Source organism: Nerophis lumbriciformis, linkage group LG10 (assembly GCF_033978685.3).
Source record: "Nerophis lumbriciformis linkage group LG10, RoL_Nlum_v2.1, whole genome shotgun sequence".
Classification (NCBI taxonomy): Eukaryota; Metazoa; Chordata; class Actinopteri; order Syngnathiformes; family Syngnathidae; genus Nerophis; species Nerophis lumbriciformis.
Window position 1 is genome coordinate 35,135,676 of NC_084557.2, and position 24,279 is coordinate 35,159,954.

The following is a 24,279-nucleotide window of genomic DNA, read 5'->3' on the forward strand; positions in this document are numbered from 1 at the left end:
TTGAATTGATGATCTTGGAATTTGCCGTTGCCTTCTTGGATCTTCACTGAGTTCCTCGGACCATGGCTTTCTTCTATTAATCAGGCTAATTCAGTGGTGTCAAAGTCTAGGCCCGTGGGCCGGATGAATTATCTATGGCCCCCGGGATGATATTTGATTAGTATTAGAACCGGCCCGCAGGCCACAGCCGCCTGCTGCTGTTTTGCACGCACCAATACTCCATCAGTGTTGGCACTAGGAATTTTCCAAATGGGATCCCAGGTACGCCATCAAGTCATAAAAATGGGGTCCCACAGTACATTTTTGGGGTCCCACTTTTTTGTAATCGTTTTGAAAACAAATGGTAACTGTATGCATTATCCTGTTATATCTCACGTTCTATATTGTGTTTTGGAAAAAGGTTGTCATAAACTGTACCTAATTCATTAAAAAAATAATACAAAAGAAAACACATTTTTTTGTATAAGTACATTTATTCAGTTATAAACATTCATTCAGTTTCTTCTTTCCTTCATGGCTCAAAACTTTACCGCTGCCGGTATTTTTTTCTATATTTTTATTGTAATATTTTCAGAATGTTTTTGTTCTATTTTTGGCCAAAGTAAGACAAATAAAACAATCTGAAGTTGTTTTTATTTTTTAGTTTTAATGCCATGATTTTAATAGTCCGGCCCGCGTGTGCACAGATATTCCTCCATGTGGCCCCTGAGCTTAAATTAGTTTGACACCCCTGGTCTAATGAGTGCAATAATAAATGAATAATTTTATGCTGCCAAAGAGACACTGGCTACCAGCTACAGTCAATCCTGATCACCAATGAGAAACGAATAGGTCTTGTCATTGGCGTTGTTAGGCCTATTTTAGGGGGGCTCAAGCCCCCCTAAAATATTCCTAAGCCCCCCTAAATAATTTGGTGTTATATATATATATATATATACATATATATATATATATATATATATATATATATATATATATATATATATATATATATATATATATATATATATGTATATATATATATATATATATATATATATATATATATATATATATATACATATATATATTATTATTATTATTATTTTATTTTATTTTTTTACAAATACATGCCGACATATTCATTATAAAGTGGCCCGAATATGAGTTTAAATAAATAATCATATAAACTGTCATTATTCACTCAGTTTCCCCTCACTTCATAGCGTAAATCACCAAAAATCATTCCCGGGCGTGGCACTGCTGCTGCCCACTGCTACCCTCACCTCCCAAGGGGTGGACAAGGGGATGGGTCAAATGCAGAGGACAAATTTCACCACACCTAGTGTGTGCGTGTGTGTGTGTGACAATCATTGGTACTTTAAGGTAGAGAGCCCCTTTAGTGGGTCGGTATCCAATTCATTCCACTTGTTCATATAGAAAATGCCGACATCACTCAAAATCCAGTCCGCATTTTCTCTGCGACCTTACTTGCGGTCCTTGGACTTTTTCATATAGAAAACGCCCACATCACTCTTGTAGAATCTATATAAAGTAATATACATTAGCCTAATGTTAAACTAATGAAAACAACATAATTAAATAGATTTGTTTTATTGTATTGTCACTTTAATAGCTGTTGTATTATTATAGGATGGCTTGTTAAACATTTCATAGGATTTTCAGAGGGAGGAAAAACCAAGACATTTAATATAAAATGTAAAATGAATAAATACTGTACATAAAAAGAAAAAGAGAAAAAATGGTTAAAAGCCATCGTCCCGGGGAGCATTTCATTTCGTCCCGTACATTTTTTAAATAATAACAATGAATAATTTCTAAGTCTTTGTTAGCCGTTTGTGAAGTTTTGTGCTTGTGCGCTACGTTCGCTCTCCTGGGGGCTAAGCCTCCCCTGTCCTTAAAAGCTAGTGACGCCCCTGGGTCTTGTCAACAGCTGATATTTACACCAGAATAATCCTAAACAGGACAAGAGATCTAGAAACGCAGGTGTAAAGTACCAAACAGGAAGTAACAGCAGACACAAAAAAAATGGTAAACATCAATAAAAGAGAAGAGAGAGTTACAGATATCTCAGATGTATGTGCTAGATTTATGAATAAATGCTTCCAAAGTCTACACCAGTGGTTCTTAACCTTGTTGGAGGTACCAAACCCCACCAGTTTCATATTCACCGAACCATTCTTTAGCGAAAAATAAAATTCAAGACAAAGTTAAATGTTTTTTTACTGGTGCACAAAATGAACTGTGCATGACCATCACCTTGTTCAAAGAACACAAACAACACAGTGCATAAACTCACAACAAATTACACGCCTGCGAATCAGTTTGACTTCTGCTGTTGCCGTATCTATAATACGCCGATAGGGAGAAGTTTTTATTTACACGATGAGTCAGGTGTGTCTTGACCTCCGCGGCGGAGGCTCCACCCAACCCCTAGGGTTCGATCGAACCCAGGTTAAGAACCACTGGTCTACACATTTGCAAGAAGAACTCTACGCTGTCAGTCTGATAGTGCACAGTTGAACCTTTTTACTTCTGTGCCTAATCAGTGATTCTACCTGTCTCTCACACCACAGGAATGTCTGGTGGACGAGGACTGTGGCGAACTGAAGTATTGTTGGTATGAGATGGACAACTCCAAGTGCCTGCCCTGCATACCAACTGATATGGTAGGAAGTTCTTTGTTTTTTCTGATTGTTTTCAGGTTTACAGACTGACATCACAGTGACGACATGACCTCAGATTAACACTAGAACTTCTCAGGTATGCTGCTAGATTTTTGTTAACCTCAACTACTGGAAAATCACCATACCTGATCCATCAACCCTTAGCATCTCATTCTGTCAGTTAGCAAACAGATACTGATGAGGTAAACATACTTTTGGGAAGGGAATTTGAGCAGTAGAATTGTAATAATGGTATTGAATATTCAAAGGACAGTTTGCATATGTGAATGTGTTCCCTGCTCAGCCCTGTACTAAAGACGAGGAGTGCTGCTCAAAACAGACGTGTGTTTGGGGCCAGTGTACAGTCAACGCCACTCAGGGAACAGAAGGAACAATCTGTCAGGGTCAGAGTGACTGCAGACCGGACCTCTGCTGTGCCTTCCAACGAGGTAACTCATCAGTGATTGAAGACTGACTAACAGTTACAGATTTAACCTCCCCCAGGTTACTACCTTATTCTACAAAACAAAACATGTGGGAGTGTATCAGGACTACAGTATACTTTTTTTTTTTTTTCAATATAAACAGATACATATATATATACAGTATATATATATATATATATATATATATATATATATATATATATATATATATATATATATATATATATATATATATATACCCACACATACATATATATAAATACATACATACATATATATACATGCATACCAGTGACGTGCGGTGAGGTTCATGGCTGGTGAGGCACTGACTTCATCACAGTCAGATTTAAAAACATATGAACCCTAAAGAGTATCTTATTCACCATTTGATTGGCAGCAGTTAACGGGTTATGTTTAAAAGCTCATACCAGCATTCTTCCCTGCTTGGCACTCAGCATCAAGGGTTGGAATTGGGGGTTAAATCACCAAAAATGATTCCCGGGCGCGATGCCGCTGCTGCCCACTGCTCCCCTCACCTCCCAGGGTGTGAACAAGGGGATGGGTCAAATGCAGAGGACAAATTTCACCACACCTAGTGTGTGTGTGACAATCATTGGTACTTTAACTTAACTTTAACTTTACACATACAAACTGTAGCACACAAAAAAGCACATTTAATAAAAAAAAACTTTATTATGGTCTTACCTTTACTTAGAAATTAAGTCCACAACTAAAGCCCTCACTTAAACTTTCCACGTGCAAGATTGAATCTATTTAAAAAAGTGTAACCGAGGGTTTATAAATGTCGCCTATACTGTATGAAACTACAAAATAACAAACACGGCGGCTCCAGTTTACACGAGGACCACTTTATTTACCTTCTTTCAAAAACCTCCGCAAGGTGTCGTCACTTCCGCTCTTAGCGCCTTCAAAATAAGAGCTCAAGGCATATACTGTATAACAGCGCATAACAGGAACTTAACATCACAAAGAGGAAAGCCCATGAAAATAGGTTACAAAAGTTATTTAATAAGAAGCCAAAAAGGGCAAAAACAATAATGATCATGTTGGAGGAGTTGTGAATTAGGTACACCTGCAGTCTGTAGGTGTACCTAATGTTGTGGCCCTGCAGTCATTCACAACTCCTCCAACACAAACATTATTGTTTTTGCACTTTTTGGCTTCTTATGAAATAACTTTTTTTAAATAGATTCAATCTTGCACGTGGAAAGTTTAAGTGTGGGCTTTAGTTGATATAACACTCCCGTCAGGGGTTGCCGTGCATTCTACGGCGGGGGTGCAGGAGGCGAGCCTCACCCAGTGCGTCTTTTGCAGCCGTTTTATGATCGCTCAGCATAAGAAATACTTTACACACATACAGTTGTTGACAAAATACACTGTACATTATATACTTCAGCTAACTAAACTATGGAAATGTATAATATAATTCATATAGCAATACGGTCTCACTGCACAACAGGCCAGCAGTTAGCCGAGTCCGCAATCCATGGTGAGGCACAATTGAGTGACGTGCCTCAACTGGCTGCTGTTCACCGCACCGTCTCTTCTCAGTATTTGAACGGCACATGTGAAAATTCAGCGATTTTAAATAAAAATAATCTAAAACAGGTGAAGTTAAATGGAAAATAACTTTATAGAATCACTGGATACATATAACAATTTAATTAAAAAATATATATTTTTACATTTTTTTCTTTCCATGATGGCAGGTGTAATAAAAAATCTGATCAAATTTTTCCAGCCAAACTCCCTCCACTTGGGTGAGCTGGTACAAGTTCATTGATATTTTCATATTATTGTCCATTCTTCCTCAGTTATAGTTATCCCTCCTTCCTTCTCCCATTTTGTTTTAATATATGAAGTTGAATATGATTTCATATTCAACAGACCCTTATACAGGCATGAAACAGTTCTATCAATAACTTCTGAATTGTAGGCTTTTGTAAACAGTTCAATCAAACATATACTCGTCCTTGTGACGCTTTTCACCTTCATATTAACAAAATGCCGCAACTGCAAATATCGATAGAAGTCTTGGTTTTCTAATATATATGTCCTTTTAATAGTTTCAAAACTAAGCATTTTTTTTATCTGTCATTACACTACATAAAGCTGTTATACCCTTGGATATCCAGTCCTTAAATCTTGAGTCTAATTTATTAGGTGTAAACTCTGTATCATAGGCACACCATTTAAGAACTGCAATATCACTCTCAAGTTTGTATTCCTTTATAATCATTTTCCACACTTTAAGGGTCCATTTCACCCATGGGTTATCAATGTTATTTATGTGGGTTTGTAAATTGCTATCCACCAGGATTGCTTGTACAGGGATGGAGGGCATTTCTTCTTCAATAATTTTCCATTGAGCAATGTATGATGGGTTGCACCAGCATATCACTGCTCTCATCTGGGCTGCAAAATAGTAATATCGCAGGCAAGGTAAACCCCATCCTCCCTTTTGTTTGACCAATTGTAAAGTTTTGAGATGATCTCTTGGCCTTTTACTTTGCCATATAAACTTTGATAGCATTTTGTCCCATTCATTGAATTGGTTTTGGTTAATCTCTATTGGCAGGGTTTGAAATAGGTACAGCAGTCTTGGCAATACATTCATTTTAATGGAATCAATTCTAGAACTAAGGCTAAAAAAAGGAATTAAGTTCCATCTTGCTATGTCATCTTTTATTTTATTATGTATGGGTAGATAATTGTATTCTGATAATTTTGTTAGATCTTTTGACGAATTAATGCCCAGGTATTTAAAAGATACTGTTTGCCATATCAGAGGGTAACTACTTCTGATTTCCCCTGGTGGGTTATAATTATATGACAGTAGATGGGTTTTACCTACCGTATTTTTCGGACTATAAGTCGCAGTTTTTTTCATAGTTTGGCCGGGGGTGCGACTTATGTGTGAAATTATTAACACATTACTGTAAAATATCAAATAATATTATTTAGCTCATTCACGTAAGAGACTAGACGTATAAGATGTCATGGGATTTAGCAATTAGGAGTGACAGATTGTTTGGTAAACGTATAGCATGTTCTATATGTTATAGTTATTTGAATGACTCTTACCATAATATGTTACGTTAACATACCAGGCACGTTCTCAGTTGGTTATTTATGCCTCATATAACGTACACTTATTCAGCCTGTTGTTCACTATTCTTTATTTATTTTAAATTGCCTTTCAAATGTCTATTCTTGGTGTTGGGTTTTATCAAATAAATGTCCCCCAAAAATGCGACTTATACTCCAGTGCGACTTACATATGTTTTTTTCCTTCTTTATTATGCATTTTCGGCAGGTGCGACTTATACTCCGGTGCGATTTATACTCCGAAAAATACGGTACATTGATTTTATATCCTGATAGTTGACCATACAGTTCAAATGATTGCATTAATTTAGGGAGCGAGTATGTTGGGTGTCCGAGGTAAACCAAAATGTCATCCGCATAGCAGGCCAATTTATACTCTCTTCCTTTAATCATGATTCCCTTAATATCTTCATCTTGTCTGATAAACTGAGCTAATGGCTCCAGATATAATGCAAAGAGTAATGGTGACCATGCACATCCCTGTCTAGAACCCCTTTCTAGGGTAAAACTATTTGATAAGTATCCATTGACTTTAATCCTAGCAGTAGGATTGTTGTATAGTGCCTGTATAGTTTTAATAATTGTATCCTGAAAGCTGAATTAATATAAAACTCTGTAAAGAAAATTCCAATTGACCGAATCAAAGGCCTTTTCAGCATCAACACTTATAACAATTGCTTCGATGTTTTTTCTTTCTATATGATCCATAATATGTAGTGTCTTTCTTATATTGTCTTGTGTTTGCCGTTGATGTATAAAACCTGTTTGATTATTATGTATCAATATAGGTAAGAAATCTTCTAATCGTTTGGCCATAATGGAAGTAAATAGTTTATAATCTACATTGAGAACCGATATTGGCCTGTAAGATCCACATTCAATTCTATCCTTGCCTTCTTTTGGTATAGCTGAGATAATTGCCTCCCTCCAACTAGTGGCGTTTGTGCCTTTTTTAAGACCCAATTCAATGTGGGGAGTAAAACAGGTATTCATTCTTTTTTAAATTCCTTATACCACTCAGCCGTGTAACCGTCTGATCCTGGCGATTTACTTAATTTAAGCCTACTAATTGCAGCTTTTAATTCATTTTCAGTTATATCTGCAGATATTTTTTGGTTTTGTTTTTCATCTAAAATAGGTAAATCCAGAGAGTTCAGGAAGCTGTCAATTTGGGTTATGCTCCTACTAGAGACCTCGGAGTATAAAGTTTTATAAAAATGTTCGAAGGCTTCCTGAATTTCATTTGGTTTAGTTTTTATCTCTTTTGTTCTTGGATCCCTGATTTTATGAATTGTGTTTTCTTTCCGCTATCTTTTTTTTTAGTTTCCAGGCCAATATTTTCATAGACTTAGAGCCACTTTCATAGTGTCTCTGTTTCTTTTGAAACAGGACTACAGTATACTGTATGAGCACAACAAGCAACTGATATCACTGCCCTTACCATTCAGCCAATCAGCATTTTGGTGAGTGCCTTTTGACACCTCAGGAGAAGTAACATATGGAGCTGTGTATGGGGATAATTTACCGTATTTTTCGGACTATAAGGCGCACTTAAAATCCTTTCATTTTCTCAAAACTCGAAAGTGCGCCTTACAACCTAGTGTACGGAATAATTGTGGTTGTGCTTACCGACCTCGAAGCAGTTTTATTTGGTACATGGTGAAATGATAAGTGTGACCAGTAGATGGCAGTCACACATAAGAGATATGTGTAGACTGCAATATGATGGCAGTCACACATAAGAGATACGTGTAGACTGCAATATGAGTCAAGTAAACAACACCAACATTTTTAAATGTCAAATTGAAAATACAGAACATTACACACGGCTCTCAAAAATCTATCAAAATGTTTTAGTACGACTTTGGTAAGCTATTAAGCCGCACCGCTTGATGGATTGTACTGTGCTTCAACATATGAGTGTTATTATGGTGTGTGTATAAGGTTTGATTGATTGATTGATTGAGACTTTTATTAGTAGGTTGCACAGTGAAGTACATATTCCGTACAATTGACCACTAAATGGTAACACCCCAATAAGTTTTTCAACTTGTTTAAGTCGGGGTCCACATAAATTGATTCATGATACAGATATATACTATCAGATATATACTATCATCATAATACAGTCATCACACAAGATAATCACATTGAATTATTTACAATCCGGGGTGTGGAGGGGGGTGCGGGGGGGGGGGTTAGGTTTGGTTGTTATCATCAGTCATCAACAATTGAGAACAGAGAAATGGATATTGGTAAGACATATTATCTGGCGTTTTGTTTCGCATTATTATGCAAAAGCAACTTTTCTTACCTTCTGGTACCTGCTGATCTGTATTCGGGATCTGCATAAGTCCTGAAAATTTGCACGCGTCCGCCTTTGTAGTCCGTGACGACACCGAAGTCGATAAGCTTCTTCTTTTTCCCTATCTTCTAGTTATGTGACATTCATCCTCCGCTGTTGCCATTTCTAATATAAAGTAGTGTAAAGTTCTTACTTATAACTGTCAGTAAACTCGCCATGAAAGCACTAAAGCATACCGGTGTAGTGAGTTTACATTATTCACCCAAGGAACTTTAGTTATTAGAGACTTCCGGTCAGACAGTTCTTCACAGGACACATTGTTGCACTAATGAGCCACGGATGAGGAGATGCTGCTCCGTTAGTGATTTAAGTAAAGTCTGAATATCATTAAAACAGTTAGCTCCATCTTTTGACACTCCTTCCACACCCGTCCTTGCACGCTACACCGCTACAACAAAGATGACGGAGAAAAGACGCTGCCGAAGGTGAGCCACGTAAATAAGACCGCCCACAAAACGGCGCATCCTGAAGCGACTGTCAGAAAGCGGCTTGAAAATGATCTGTAAAACATCATCTATGCAACATTTTGACCAAAGAACCACCATTACATGTTATGTAGACCAGTGGTACCGGTCCGTGGATCGATTGGTACCGGGCCGCACAAGAAATAAAAAAAATTTAAAAAAAATAAAACATTTTTATTATTATTATTATTTTTTTTATTAAATCAACATAAAAAACACAAAATACACTTACAATTAGTCACTCACTCACTCATTCACACTCATTCGCACAAAAGGGTTGTTTCTTTCTGTTATTAATATTCTGGTTCCTACATTATATATCAATTTAGATCAATACAGTCTGCAGGGATACAGTCCGTAAGCACGCATTTTTATGACAAAAAAAAATAAAAATAAAAAATACCATTACTCTTCCCGGGTAATGGTATTTTAAAGGAAGTGTTTTACATTTAGAAAAATTAATAAAAATATGACCCCTTTAATGCGCCCTATAATCCGGTAATCCGGTGCGCCTTTTGTATGAAAATAGACCTGATTAGACCCGCTCATTGGCAGTGCGCCTCATAATCTGGTGAGCCCTATGGTCCGGAAAATACGGTACTTTAATTTGGAACATCTCAAATAGTTGATAAGGTGTCAGGGGGGCCATGATGGGTACGGGAACTTCATGTAGCACAGGGCTAATAACTCCATACCGGACCCTGAGTTCAGTTAAAAACTTGGGAATAGGGTTGTCCTGATACCAATATTTTGGTACAAGTACCAAAATGTATTTCGATACTTTTTGAAATAAAGGGGATCACAAAAAAATTGCATTATTGGCTTTATTTTAACAAAAAATCTTACGGTACATTAAACATATGTTTCTTATTGCAATGTAAGAACAATTTAGTCATTAAATAAAATAGTGAATGTACGAAAGCCTATTGTGTGCCGTTAACCAGTTTTGTAATGTTCCTATGCCTTTAAGTTGATAGGTCAATCTATGACGTAATTTCCTCTTTAAAGCACGTCTTCGTCAGAATAGCCGGTTTCAATCAATGGTGGCAGCCAGCCTTGTGTGCGTTGACGACTAAATGTAAGTTTTGTCACATACTGTTACAGTATTTGAATTGAATGTCGTGCCTTGCTACTTCTGCACATATTTGGTGCATCATATGCTAAGTTCAGATGTTTTTGGGGCAATTGAGAGATAATTAGTCTCGTTGACGGCGTTTACATTCACGTGTAGTTTATTTAACGCCATTGCAACTGCAATGGCGGCCTTTAGATGGCGACAGAGACCACATAATCGCCATTTATGCCTTTGAAGCTTAGAAACTTGTTGAAGTTCATGCATAGTTAAGTTCAGTATATATGTTGTTGTTACACACACACACACACACTAAACCACACACACATTCACATCTACCTTTCAGCAATAAAGATGATTAAAGGATTCTCTGGCCGGAATCTGTCCATCGTGTCCCAACTCTAAAAGAACTACTATCCCTTCCTTACAGCATACTTGCCAACCCTCACGGATTTTCCGGGAGACTCCCGAAATTCAGCGCCTCTCCCGAAAACCTCCCGGGACAAATTTTCTCCCGAAAATCTCCCGAAATTCAGGCGGAGCTGGAGGCCACGCCACCTCCAGCTCCATTCGGACCTGAGTGACGTGTCGACAGCGGCCAGCCTGTTTTCACGTCCGCTTTCCCACAATATAAACAGTGTGCCTTCCCAATCATGTTAACTGTAGAATGATCGAGGGCAAGTTCTTGGTTTCTTATGTGGGTTTATTGTTAGGCAGTTTCATTAACGTCCTCCCAGCGCGGTAACAACACACAACAAAAGCAGTCACGTTTTCGTCTACCATAAAGCAGTTTGTCTGCCGTAAACAGCAATGTTGTGACACTTTTAAACAGGACAATACTGCCATCTACTGTACATGCATATGTGACAATAACATCTAGGGCTTTTAGAGAGTGCAGTGCACAACTGCTATACTACATATATATATATATATATATATATATATATATATATATATATATATATATATATATATATGTGTATGTATATATATATATATATATATATGTGTGTATATATATATATATATATATATATGGCTAGAATTCACTAAAAGTCAAGTTTTTCACATATGTATGTATATATATATATACACATATGAAATACTTGAGTATATATATATACATCCATCCATCCATCCATTTTCTACCGCTTATTCCCTTTGGGGTCGCGGGGGTCGCTGGAGCCTATCTCAGCTACAATCGGGCGGAAGGCGCATATATATGAAATACTTGAGTATTTATTTTATATATATATATATATATATATATATATATATATATGAAATACTTGACTTGGTGAATCCTAGCTGTAAATATACTCCTCCCCTCTTAACCACACCCCCACCCCCCACCCCCCACCTCTCGAAATCGTAGGTCTCAAGGTTGGCAAGTATGCCTTACAGTGAACATACAAGACAACTTGTCTTTTAGTAGTATGTAAGTAAACAAAGGCTCCTAATTTAGTCTGCTGACATATGCAGTAACATATTGTGTCATTTATCATTCTATTATTTTGTCAAAATTATGAGGGACAATGCTGTAAAAAATGTATTATTAATCTACTTGTTCATTTACTGTTAATATCTGCTTATTTTCCGTGTTTAACATGTTCTATCTACACTTCTGTTAAAATGTAATAATCACTTATTCTTCTGTTGTTTGGATACTTTACATTAGTTTTGGATGATACCACAAATTTTAGGTATCACCCCGATACCAAGTCATTACAGAATCATACATTGGTCATATTAAAGTCCTCATGTGCATTTCCTGAGTTTATAAACATGATATACATTTTTAAAAAGGATTTTGTGACGATAAAAAATATCGATATAATCATAGTAGTATCGACTAGATACGCTTTTGTACTTGGTATCATTACAGTGGATGTCAGGTGTAGATCCACCCATGGCATTTGTTTACATTGAGGAACGTTAGCTTTTGTTAGCGGTGACGCCGGTGAAAACACCAAAAAACTCTGAATACGTCACACCTACTTTGAGACAAAAGCTATAGTGATGCATGCTTGGTTATGGTTTAAAGTCATATCCAACAGTTGCGAGAACAACTTTTTACTGTCAGTATCAGCTGCTGAGTTTCATTGTTTGTTTTCTGCTGGTGGTGGGCCTTGGGATTTTTTCAATGAAAAAAATGTGCCTTGGCTCAGAAAAGGTAGAACAACACTGCTCTAACTCTACCGCAGCAGACTGATCAACTGAGGCAAAAAATATATATCAAGCTCAGGAGTAGAACAATGAGAAGATGAGTTACGGGACGCACAAAACTTCCTAAATACATTATTGATCTCAATATCATCAGTAACCATACCTGAATCTGATTGAATTTGTGGAATATAATGGGATGCTGATATCTGGCGTAGATGATGAGCTAATAAACGACAGGCCAGTAAAAAGTATGGTAAAGTTGAAGGCTGGTGTTAGCAAAAGTGCCAATAAAATATGAACAAAAAGGTCACATTTCCACGACATCCCCACTAAGCACGCCTTGTAGCACCGAGCATGCTCAGCCAGAAGTTCTCACACTCCTAGGAATCTTAAAACACTTCAGTTTGGTTTTGGAAAAACTGCAGAAACTGTCTTCAAATGTCTGGCCCTGTGTTGTTCACCCACCCACTTGTTTCTCTGCAGAGCTTTTATTCCCGGTGTGCAACCCCAAACCAGGAAAAGGGGAATCCTGCCTGAACCAACCCAACCTGTTGATGGACATGCTGGCCTGGGATCAGGAGGGTCCTCGCGACAATTGCCCCTGTGCCAATAACCTGCAGTGCCAAATGAACGGGTGAGTGTAAAACCTACTTTAGTAGTGTTGCTCCAGTACACGTTGTCATATACAGTGCCTTGCAAAATTATTCACCTTTTATTGCCTTTATCATTCAAATCATGGTCAATTTAGTTTGGAGTTTTTGATGGGAATGAAAGAAAAAACTTTCACGTCAAAGTGAAAACTATTTTTTGCCAACTGGTGTTGAGCTAAAAAGTAAGTTTCACCCCCTTTTTTGTGTCTACTAGGGTTGTATGGTATACCGGTATTAGTATAGTACCGCGATACTAATGAATCATATTCAGTACTATACCGCCTCTGAAAAGGTTTATTTTGAAAAGTACCGAAAAGTATCGAAATAATTTTGGTACCGGTACATCGGAACAACACTAGTGTCAACCTAATTTAGCAGAAAACTGCTACTTTTTGGAACCATACGCTTTATATAGTGTTCCAGCTAATTTATGGATTTTTCCAGTGTGATAGAGCAGTGGTCCCCAACCTTTTTTGCACCACGGACCGGTTTTAATGTAGGCATAATTTTCAGGGACCGGCTTTCCACTTGTGCCAGATAAAAATACAGCAAAAAAAGGGGCATGAAAAATACAACTCACTATAACGCTGAATTAGTGGGAGCCCCGGGCTTGTTTCTTTGCAATGAGATGCAGATGGAAATCAGCCTTTGGCTACAATCTGTCACATTTATATTTTGTATGTTCATTAATGTGCTTCGTATCATGTCACAAAGTTATAACAAATGGCAACTTCCTATGAGGAGTTTTATTGTGCATGTATGAACAAGCTTATTGGTGTGTCTCGTGCAGGGGTGGGCAATTAATTTTTTTACCGGGGGCCGTATGAGCAACCCGAGCACAGCTGGAGGGCCACATCGACAATATTTAAATTAAATTTTGCTCAATATTATTTTTGCTATACCGTAAGATAAATAATAATAATAATAATAATTTCATTTAACTTAACTTAACTTTATACAAAAGCAGATTGCTTTTGACGGTTTTATTTTCAACACTGTCTTACACAACACTTCCTGATGTATAATACAATGCAAAAATGTCCATTTCTGCACAGGGTTAATTTCTGTCACTTTATCCTGCATTATCCAACATTTTTCCCCGTCAGATTTGGACAACTATCTGTTGTCACACCTGCCAGCTTGTCCCATTTCAGTCCTAACATGTCCAAACACACATTTACCTATGTGAACAAGTCATTACCTGTGGTTGTCTCTTTAATTGACTGTATGGCTGCCAGCTCCTCCGTGATTTGAAAGTTTGCAGTTATCCCACGTAAGAAGATGAGCAGCTGGGCGGTGTTACATACATCGCAGCTCTTATCCAAAGCCAGCGAAAAACAGTCAAAGTCTCCAGGCATATCCGCGCAACAGAGTCCAATAAGCACTCCTTAAAAAAACTCTCCGTCAGAAAACGCCTTACTTTTTCTGGCGATTTTGTGAGAAATTACAAAACTTGTCCTGACAGCTGTATCTCTGGGGGTGTGAAATATGGCAAAAAGTCCTTGTTGGGTTTGCAGTTTTACCATCAACTCATCAGCCTCTCTTGCGCGCTCTTCATCAGACAGATTCCGGTATTTTTCCTCGTGCTTCGTCGTGTAGTGGTGATTCAAATTCTAGTCTTTAAACACAGCAACCTGTGTACCACAAATTAAGCACACGGCTTTACCTTTCATTTATGTAAGGAAATACTTGGCAGTCCATGTCTTGTTGAAAACACGCCATTCGTCATCAACTTTTCTCTTTTTAGCGTGAGCTGACATCTTGGTGGTAACTGGGCATCACTTGTTGCTGTGCACCTTCACTCACAGGTTACACCCGGACATACGTCCATAAATAACAATTTTCAAAATAAAAGCAGCACAGTTGTATTGCACGCACAACATAGATGTTTTTTAAAATTTATTTTGTAATTTGTGATTGCCGCTGTTCACATTCACTCACAATTACACACGCGCATACGCCCACACGGAAGTAATACAAATAACGCTTTTCAAAACAAAAGCAGCACCGTTGTATTGCACACTCGACATAGATACTTTTTTAAATTTATTTTGTAATTTATGATTGGCCTCACACGGGCCGGACAGGGACGCACAAAGGCCCGGATGTGGCCCGCGGGCCGCAGAGTGCCCAGGTCTGGTCGAGTGGGACAGGCGAAAGTTAAGTCGGAGAAAATGCAGTTGCTTATTAATTATTTAATGTTTCTCTATGGCCCGGTAGCAAATGCGTCACGGACCGGTGGTTGGGGACCACTGTGATAGAGCATGTCCGTCCCTGAAGAGTGGCAGCACATTCACACACAATCACACTTGACTTTTATTTCCACGCATGTCTCTCTGCCTTCAAGGTCATTATATTAGGAACACCAGTAACGCCATTTCCCTCTCTTCCCCCACTGTTAAATACAACTTCAATGTGGACACAACTCACCTGTCGGCCAAACCGTGTCATTGCTTTTGGGTCAGTAAGTTAAAATGCACACGACGGACCCCAAAGCCAAAGAAGATTGACTCGACTATCTGAAAAAGGAAAAACCCGTGAATCCAGCATTACTAACAGGCCCTGAAAGTGAAAACCGTCACGCACCGAAGAAGGCGACTTGAGCCAAAGACAGCGCTTCCTGGTATGCTACTTAATGCCGTGTATTTTGTTAAATTTATGAATGAACACAAGTGCCTGTGTAAATATTTTGTGTTTTAATGTGTGCTAATTGTAATGTTTACTGCTTAAACCTTTATTGTGAAAGTCTGTATCCTTACTGCTGTAACAGGATGTATTGCGCTTCACTAACCGGAAGTAGAGAAAATGCCCGTGTTCGACCAGGAGGTAAAAAAAAATAAACAAAGCTCCCGGGCTAAACTGAGAAATAAGAGTTTTCTACGTCCAGTTATTATCCAGATTAGTCTCAAATACTTCTCTAATCACAACACTAATGCGGCTAATCCCCACGTGGGCATTGTTAATTTGTGTCTTTACTACTGAACAGGGGCGTCACCAGCTTTTAAGGACAGGGTGGGCTTAACCCCCAGGAGATGCACGGGAAGCGAGCGAACGTAGCGCACGAGCAAAAACTTCACAAACGGCTAACAAAGACTTAGAAATTATTCATTGTTATTATTATTATTATTATTATTTCAGTCGGTTTATTTTCAATCTGTGTTCAGTACAACAACAAACATGGGTTTGCACAGTGACATTTTGTTTACAGCATCAACAAGAAATATATATATATATATATATGTATATATATATGTATATATATATATATGTGTATATATATATATATATATATATGCGTGTGTGTGTGTATATATATATATATATATATATATATATATATATGTGTGTGTGTATATATATATATATATATATATATATATATATATATATATATATATATATATATATATACGCATGTATATATATATACTGTATATGTATGTATGTATGTATGTATATATATATATATATATAAAGTCCCCTAAAATAGGCCTAACAACGCCAGTGCTACTGAATTAACATGTAACTACATTGTTTGCGTTTGAATCCTGTGAGCTGAATTTTTTTTCCCATGAAATTGTCAGGACAAAAAAAATTGTTACCAGCAAAATGCGAGTGTTTAAAAATTCTGTGTTTTAAAATTTAGTGACTAAAATAAAAGCTCCTTCAAAAAGGAAAACTCCCTTCCAGTCAATTAAGGATGAAGCAATCGACCCTGTCTCAAAACCAACCAATGGGGTGGCAAGTTTGAAGTCACGTGACACAGGTTTGATTGATTGATTGAAACTTTTATTAGTAGATTGCACAGTACAGTACATATTCTGTACAATTGACCACTAAATGGTACAATAAGTCGGGGTCCACGTTAATCAATTCATGGTATAAATATATACTATCAGCATAGTATATACATTGAATTATTTACATTATTTACAATCCGAGGGGTGGGATGAGGAGGGTTTGGTTGATATCAGCACTTCAGTCATCAACAATTGCATCATCAGAGAAATGGGCATTGAAACAGTGTAGGTCTAACTTGGTAGGATATGTACAGCGAGCAGAGAAGATAGTGAGTTCATATAGCATAAGAACAAGTATATACATTAGAAATGCATTTGATTATTTACATTTGGTTATTTACAATCCGGGGAGGTGGAATGTGGAGGGGGGAGGGTGTTAGTCTAGGGTTGAAGGTCTTGCAAAACAGCATAAAAAAAGGCAGTTAACTGGGCTACCTGGGCATAATACAACATAATTAACATTTCAACACGGCCCGCTGGATATTTTCAAAGTCCAGTGGTTAGAATCTGCACTTTTGAGTGACATACGGGTTACTATGGTGACCATAGGAAGCACTGCTTCATGCAGAGGAGGCACAGGGCAGAGTGGGCGGGCCAGCAACAAGCCAGAGACTTCGCAAATGTGAGTGCCAGACGGAGGCAAATTTCTACAACAAAGTTCTGCAGAACATCCATCCATCCATTTTCTACCGCTTATTCCCTTTGGGGTCGCGGGGGGCGCTGCAGCCTATCTCAGCTACAATCGGGCGGAAGGCGGGGTACACCCTGGACAAGTCGCCACCTCATCACAGGGCCAACACAGATAGACAGACAACATTCACACACTAAGGCCAATTTAGCAGAACAGTGATATTATATTCAATATGTGGAGGTTTTTGACCCTTTTGCCTTCATTTTTCGTTGTGTTGTTGCATCTTTGGTGTTCTTGCTTGATTATAAAATATGTCGATCAAGGAGGTGGCCTTGGAAGTAGAGGAGTGACGTTCATATATTTGACATTTTCAGTGTTTTATTGTTCATAAATAAATCCCACATTCCATATTTTCATGTACATTCTGTGTCAAATTCAGTGAAAAACAAAACAGACCAACCCCAAAATGGAATATTTTTTTAATGAATTATCGGATAGTCAGAATATAGATAAACATACAGAATGTGGGATTTACAGTATTAACTATGAACAATAAAACACTGAATATTGAGAATATATTAACTTTGCTCCTCTACTGCAGACCACCTCCTTGATCGACATCTTTTATAATCGACAAAGATGCAACAACCACGGCAAAACATGAACACAAAGGGTAAAACACATCCATGTATTCGATATAATATCACTGTTATGCAGAACTTCACTGTAGAAATTTGCCTCCGTCTGACACTCACTATGGCTTTTTTGCTCTGTAAACTAGACCCGCCCACTCTGCTCGTTCCTAGAGCTTCGTATGTCACTCAAAGATTTAGATTCTAACCATTGGAATCATTTCTATAGTTTGAAAATATCCGCTTTGAAGTGTTTATTATGTTGTATTATACCCAGGTAGCCCAGTTAACTGCCGTTTTTAATGCTGATTTGCAAAACCTGTGTCATGTGACTTCATACTTGACACCTCATTGGCTGGTTCTGAGACAGGATCGATTGCTTCAGTCTTAATTTACCGGAAGTAAGTCTTGCTTTGTGAAACAGCAAATTTTACAACACTGAATTTTTCAACAGTTTTTTTTTTTTTTTTTTTACACTGAAGACTGAATTTTTTTTTACACTGATTTATTTTATACACTGAGTTTTTATACACAGATTTTTTTACACTAAACTTTTTATACACTGATTTTTTTTATGGTGAATTTTGTACACTGAATATTAAAACACTGAATTTTTCAACACAAGTACCGGTAATTGTCCAGAATAATTTCATGTAAAAAAATTCTGTTCACAAAATTCAAATGCAAAAAACTCAGTTACATAAATTCAGTGTAAAAAAAAAAAAAGGTGCAAAAGGGAATTTGTCCAACAATTGGGTAGGTGCGGCTTCAAAACAGGAAATTAGGATAATTGATGCCTGCAGCGTCACAATTGGTGAAATGGAGATCACCCGAGTATCAGGTGATTGTAGAATAAAAACACCTGTGTCTGCAGCAGTGCAGTTTCTGGTTGAAGACAAAAGAACATTCCAAGCAACAAGCTTAGGAAGGGGGAGGTTCCAAATAACTCACTAGCCAGCCAACAGAGTTCAATTAAATCCTTTATTTGGAAATGGAAAGATATGGCACTTTTTCAAATGTGCCTAGAGCTGGCCGCATTCACAAGAATCATAATCAGAATAGTTTTTATTGCCATTGTTTGAGAACGGGTTCACAAACTAGGAATTTTTCTTGGTGCAATGGTGCAACATAAAGCACATATAACACAGAACAGGTAATAAAATGACACAAGCTGAGTGATTGGGCAAAAAGAAGGGAGGCCACCGGGACCTCCACTTTGAAGAAGTTAAGTACATGCACAACTTGCATAGGTTCTTCACCAGTCCCAGCTGAATGAGAAAGTGGCAAATTGAAACCTACTGTTAAAATCTCATATGGTAATTGCCCAAATAAACTAGAAGGTTCTTTGGTCTAATGAGACAACAATTAAGCCATCACCATCTTGAAGCATAGTGGTGGCAACATCATGTTGTGGGGATGAACCTCAGGAGCAGGTGTGAAAGGGTGGTAAAGGTAGCAATCTGGTCCAGCCTGCAAAAGAACTTCAACTTCCTGTCTGCTGAAGAAGGCCCAGTAGGGACTAGGGAGCTCCATCCTTAGGAGCTTCTACAGATGTGTGGTGGAGAACCCCTTTAGAAACACGGTGTGGCACAACAGCTGCACTGAATCCTTGAGATTTATTTTCCATAAGACCCGTGACCCCAAATGTTATGCAGAACTGGTTCAACAATAAATGTTCTATTTTAGAAGGACCAAGTCAAATCCCAGATCTTAATCCAATGGAGAACTTGCGGCCAGACTTCAAAAGACATAGAATAGAAAGTACATTATTGATCCCTGGGGGAAATTCAGCATCTTCACTCCCAATTCCACAGCAACATGACAAAGTTTGGAGCAATGAAGGCCCAGAGGCGACATGTACAAATCTTGCGAATGCACAAAAACCTGCACTACACCTTTTGTCACGGTAAAGTTGAGTTGTATCAAAACTGATGTTGACTGCGCTGCCTCACGACATATGTGAGGCGACAATGTACATATCTAGCGTATGTACATTTTCATCCTAAGTGATGCTAGGTAACAGATCACATAAAAAAGTGCCAACTGTTACTCGTTAGACTGATTGATGTGCACATCAGAGACATATGAACAATCCCCTTAGCCCCCGTTTGATTTTAACAGTGTAAAAAGGTGGAGGCTGAGACGCAGAATTCACATTTTCGCCAATGCATTTAATGTATCATGTTTATATTAATATTTGTGAGGCTGTTTAGTAATGTCAAACTGGTTTTCATTGAGGGCCACATGACAGTTAAGGCTGCCATCAGAGGGTCGCTTGTAACAGTGAATAATGTATGAATTTGCCTCTGGATTTCATCATTTATTATAAGAATTGTTTTCAATAGACTGTCGATTTTACAGTAAAAACTTTTTACATTTACAAAATGTTACTGTAAAATATATTTTTTTATTTTTTACAACATTTTACGGTAAATGGAAAAACAGTACCACTGTTTTTTTCGGGGTTTTACGGAAAAAGCTGGCAGCTTAGTTGCCAGAATTTGTGTTAAATGTAAAAAAAAAATGTACATCATTAAATTGTTAATGGAAAAACAGCACACGTTCTTTTTTTATTCTGGCAACTTAGCTGCCAGTTTTTCTACGGTAGAAACAAATGTATCGTTTTTCCATTCATACCATATACACCGTTAAAAATAACAACTGTAGATTTTACAGTCAAAAATTGGCAGCGCAGTCAGCAGAATTTTAACGCAAAAAACAGTAGTAGTTTTTTTCAATTTACAGTAATATGCTGCAAAGAACAATGTAAAATGTATTGCCATTTTTATTAATTTGATGGGTAGTTTGCTGTAAAGTTAAGTATTTTTAATTAGACAAAAACATATTTGGGAAGCATGATAATATACTGTAATATTTGTTGCAATATTGGATACTATTAAAGTTTAAAAAGGTATGCAATTTCAAGCAGTGCATATATTTTTTCTGTCAAAATGAAAAGAATCAATTGCATCAAGTGAGAAAATATTAAGTACTTTAGTGACACATATCATTTACAGGTGTTTGCGGGCCAGATAAAATGATGTCGCTGGCCAGATCCGGCCCCGGGCCTTGAGTTTGACACCCCTGATCTTGGTGATCACTTCACCACAATGTCTTCCTGTGACTCCAGTGGGTAGAAGCGGGTGGCGGCCCACGGGGACGTGTGGAGGGCTGGGGGCCGACTCTGTCACGTACTGTACAACTACGACAGTCCTCGCCTGTATATTGTAATAACTTTTACGTTGAGTAATCAAACAAGAATCAAAGTCTTTCGTATAGCGCTGGCATGTTTGGATAAAATTAACTTTCACAAAAGCTCGCTGGTACCAGCATGCAGGTCATAACTTTCTAGACTCTTATCATTGTGTAAGTCCTTCAAGGTGAAAAATTATTCGTTTACAAAGTTCGGGTATGAGACATTAGGGAAGATGTGGTGGTCTCTGCTGCACTCGGACTTGTCGATCTTGTACGAATCCTTGCATCCAATTACAGCTGTTTTCCCCTTTATAACGACGAAGGGACTTCTTATCTAACGACTCACAGTATTGCTCGCCTTCCAGTATGGCTTCTGGCAATGCATTGTGGGATACTTTCACCAACAATCCGAAGCCGTCTATAAGGGAGAGTCTTCTAAAGCTGTACGTATCATACTGGGGATGGTCGTCCTTTTGGGGATGGGTCCCTGTGTGTTGTTTTCCATAGCAGGAGAAAGAAGCACCTCCTACTGAGTCCTCATTAGCTACTTTCAGTAGGACAATGTTTTTCAACCTTTTTTGAGCCAAGGCACATTTTTTTCATTGGAAAAATCCCGAGGCACACCACTAGAAGAAAACATAAGAAAATGAAACTCAGCAGCCGATATTGACAGTAAAATGCCGTTCTCGCAATTGTTGGATATAAATTCAAACCATAACCAAGCATGCATCACTATAGCTCTTGTCTCAAAGTAGGTGTACTGTCACCACCTGTCACATCACGCCGTGACTTATTTTGAGTTTTTTGGTGTTTTCCTGTGTGTAGTGTTTCCTATTTTGTTGTTGATTGTCATGTCATGTACTTTGTGGACGCCGTCTGCTGCTCCACACGCTGTAAGTCTTTGCTGTCATCCAGCATTCTGTTTTTGTTTACTTTGCAGCCAGTTCAGTTTTAGTTTTGTTTTGCATAGCCCTCCCTAAGCCTCAATGCCTTTTCTTAGGGGCACTCGCCTTTTCTTTATTTTTGGTTTAAGCGTTAGATACACTGTCTGCATATTGTGATCGCGACAAACCATGTTCCCGACATCCACAAAGCAATTACTACCTGCTGCCACCTACTGATACAGAAGAGTATTACACGGTTACTCTGCCAAGCTCTAGACAGCACAGACACTCAACAACGGCACATTATTTGCGGACTGTAATTACTGGTTTGCAAAAAATATTTTTAACCCAATTAGGTGAAATGACATCTTCTCCCACGGCACACCAGACAATATCTCACGGTACACTAGTAGGATATGCGTGTTTATAAGGGGGTGTGGTCTGGGCGTGCAGACCACACCTTCTTTTAACATATGCAGCATGTACAGTCTGACCAATCACAAGTCAGTAGGAGGCGCTTCTTTGTCCTGTTTGGAGCAAACCGCAGAAGGACTGTCAGCATGTCCTTGCTGGGTCTCCCAGTACTGAACACAGGCGGGGTGAAAAAGAAATGGTTGTGTCAGGAAGAAAGAAGAAGATTGAGTTATGTGGCCAAAACTGAGGGTTGCTACAGTGATACGTAAAACTTTACAAGAGGTGCTTGACTGATTACCTCAATATAAAATATTTGTTGTCGCAAATTATGTTGCTTCAGTTTCTACAGATTAGTTTCATGTGAACGCCCAAGGATGTCACAAATGATACACAATGATTTTGACTCTTGTTTGATCACTCAATTTAATAATACAACACAGGAGGAGCTTCTTGCGGGAGCAGTGGCATAAGTGACATCGTCATGTCGCGACCACCTGCTGCTGCTGTCTGCTGTCTGCCTGGCGTGGCCAAGGAGTCACATGATCACTTTTTGACAGCAACAGGTGGCGAAATGACCGCCCATATGAAATAATATACACTATATTGCCAAAAGTATTTAGCCACCCATCCAAATGATCAGAATCAGGTGTCCTAATCACTTGGCCCGACCACAGGTGTATAAACTCTAGCACTTAGGCGTGGAGACTGTTTCTACAAACATTTGTGAAAGAATGGGGCCCTCTCAGTGATTTCCAGCGTGGAACTGTCATAGGATGCAACCTGTGCGACAAATCCAGTCGTGAAATTTCCTCGCTCCTAAATATTCCAAAGTCAACTGTCGGCTTTATTATAAGAAAATGGAAGAGTTTGGGAACAACAGCAACTCAGCGGTAGGCCACGTAAACTGACAGAGAGAGGTCAGCGGATGCTGAAGCGTATAGTGCAAAGACTTTCTGCACAGTCAGTTGCTACAGAGCTCCAAACTTCATGTGACCTTCCAATTAGCCCACGTACAGTACGCAGAGAGCTTCATGGAATGGGTTTCCATTAGAGATGTCCGACAATATCGGTCTGCCGATATTATCGGCCGATAAATGCTTTAAAATGTAATATCGGAAATTATCGGTATCAAGTTTTTTTTATTTAAGGTATCGGTTTTTTTTTGTGGTTTTTTTTATTAAATCAACATAAAAAACACAAGATACACTTACAATCAGTGCACCAACCCAAAAAACCTCCCTCTCCCATTACACTCATTCACACAAAAGGGTTGTTTCTTTCTGTTATTAATATTCTGGTTCCTACATTATATATCAATATATATCAATACAGTCTGCAGGGATACAGTCCGTTAGCACACATGATTGTGCGTGAGATGGTCCACTAATAGTACTAACCTTTAACATTTTTCTTTAATTACTAGTTTCTATGTAACTGTTTTTATATTGTTTTACTTTCTTTTTTATTCAAGAAAATGGTTTAATTTATTTATCTTATTTTATTTTATTTTATTTTTTTAAATATCTTCACCATACCTGGTTGTCCAAATTAGGCATAATAATGTGTTAATTCCACGACTGTATATATCGGTATCGGTTGATAGCGGTATCGGTAATTAAGGAGTTGGACAATATCGGATATCGGCAAAAAGCCATTATCGGACATCCCTAGTTTCCATGGCCGAGCAGCTGCATCTAAGCCATACATCACCAAGTCCAATGTAAAGCGTTGGATGCAGTGGTGTAAAGCACATCGCCACTTCACT

General features: G+C 38.1%; 1 protein-coding gene across 2 annotated transcripts in view; it reads left to right on the forward strand.

Moving 5' to 3' along the window:
- Positions 1-24,279, forward strand: part of dkk3b (dickkopf WNT signaling pathway inhibitor 3b) — a 51,621-nt gene that overhangs the window by 14,237 nt on the left and 13,105 nt on the right. For both annotated transcript variants that reach the window (XM_061969756.1, XM_061969757.1), the window contains exons 4-6: positions 2,577-2,669; positions 2,971-3,115; positions 12,792-12,942. In XM_061969756.1, the coding sequence (XP_061825740.1) occupies positions 2,577-2,669; positions 2,971-3,115; positions 12,792-12,942 (389 nt within the window). The remainder of the gene's footprint in view (positions 1-2,576; positions 2,670-2,970; positions 3,116-12,791; positions 12,943-24,279) is intronic.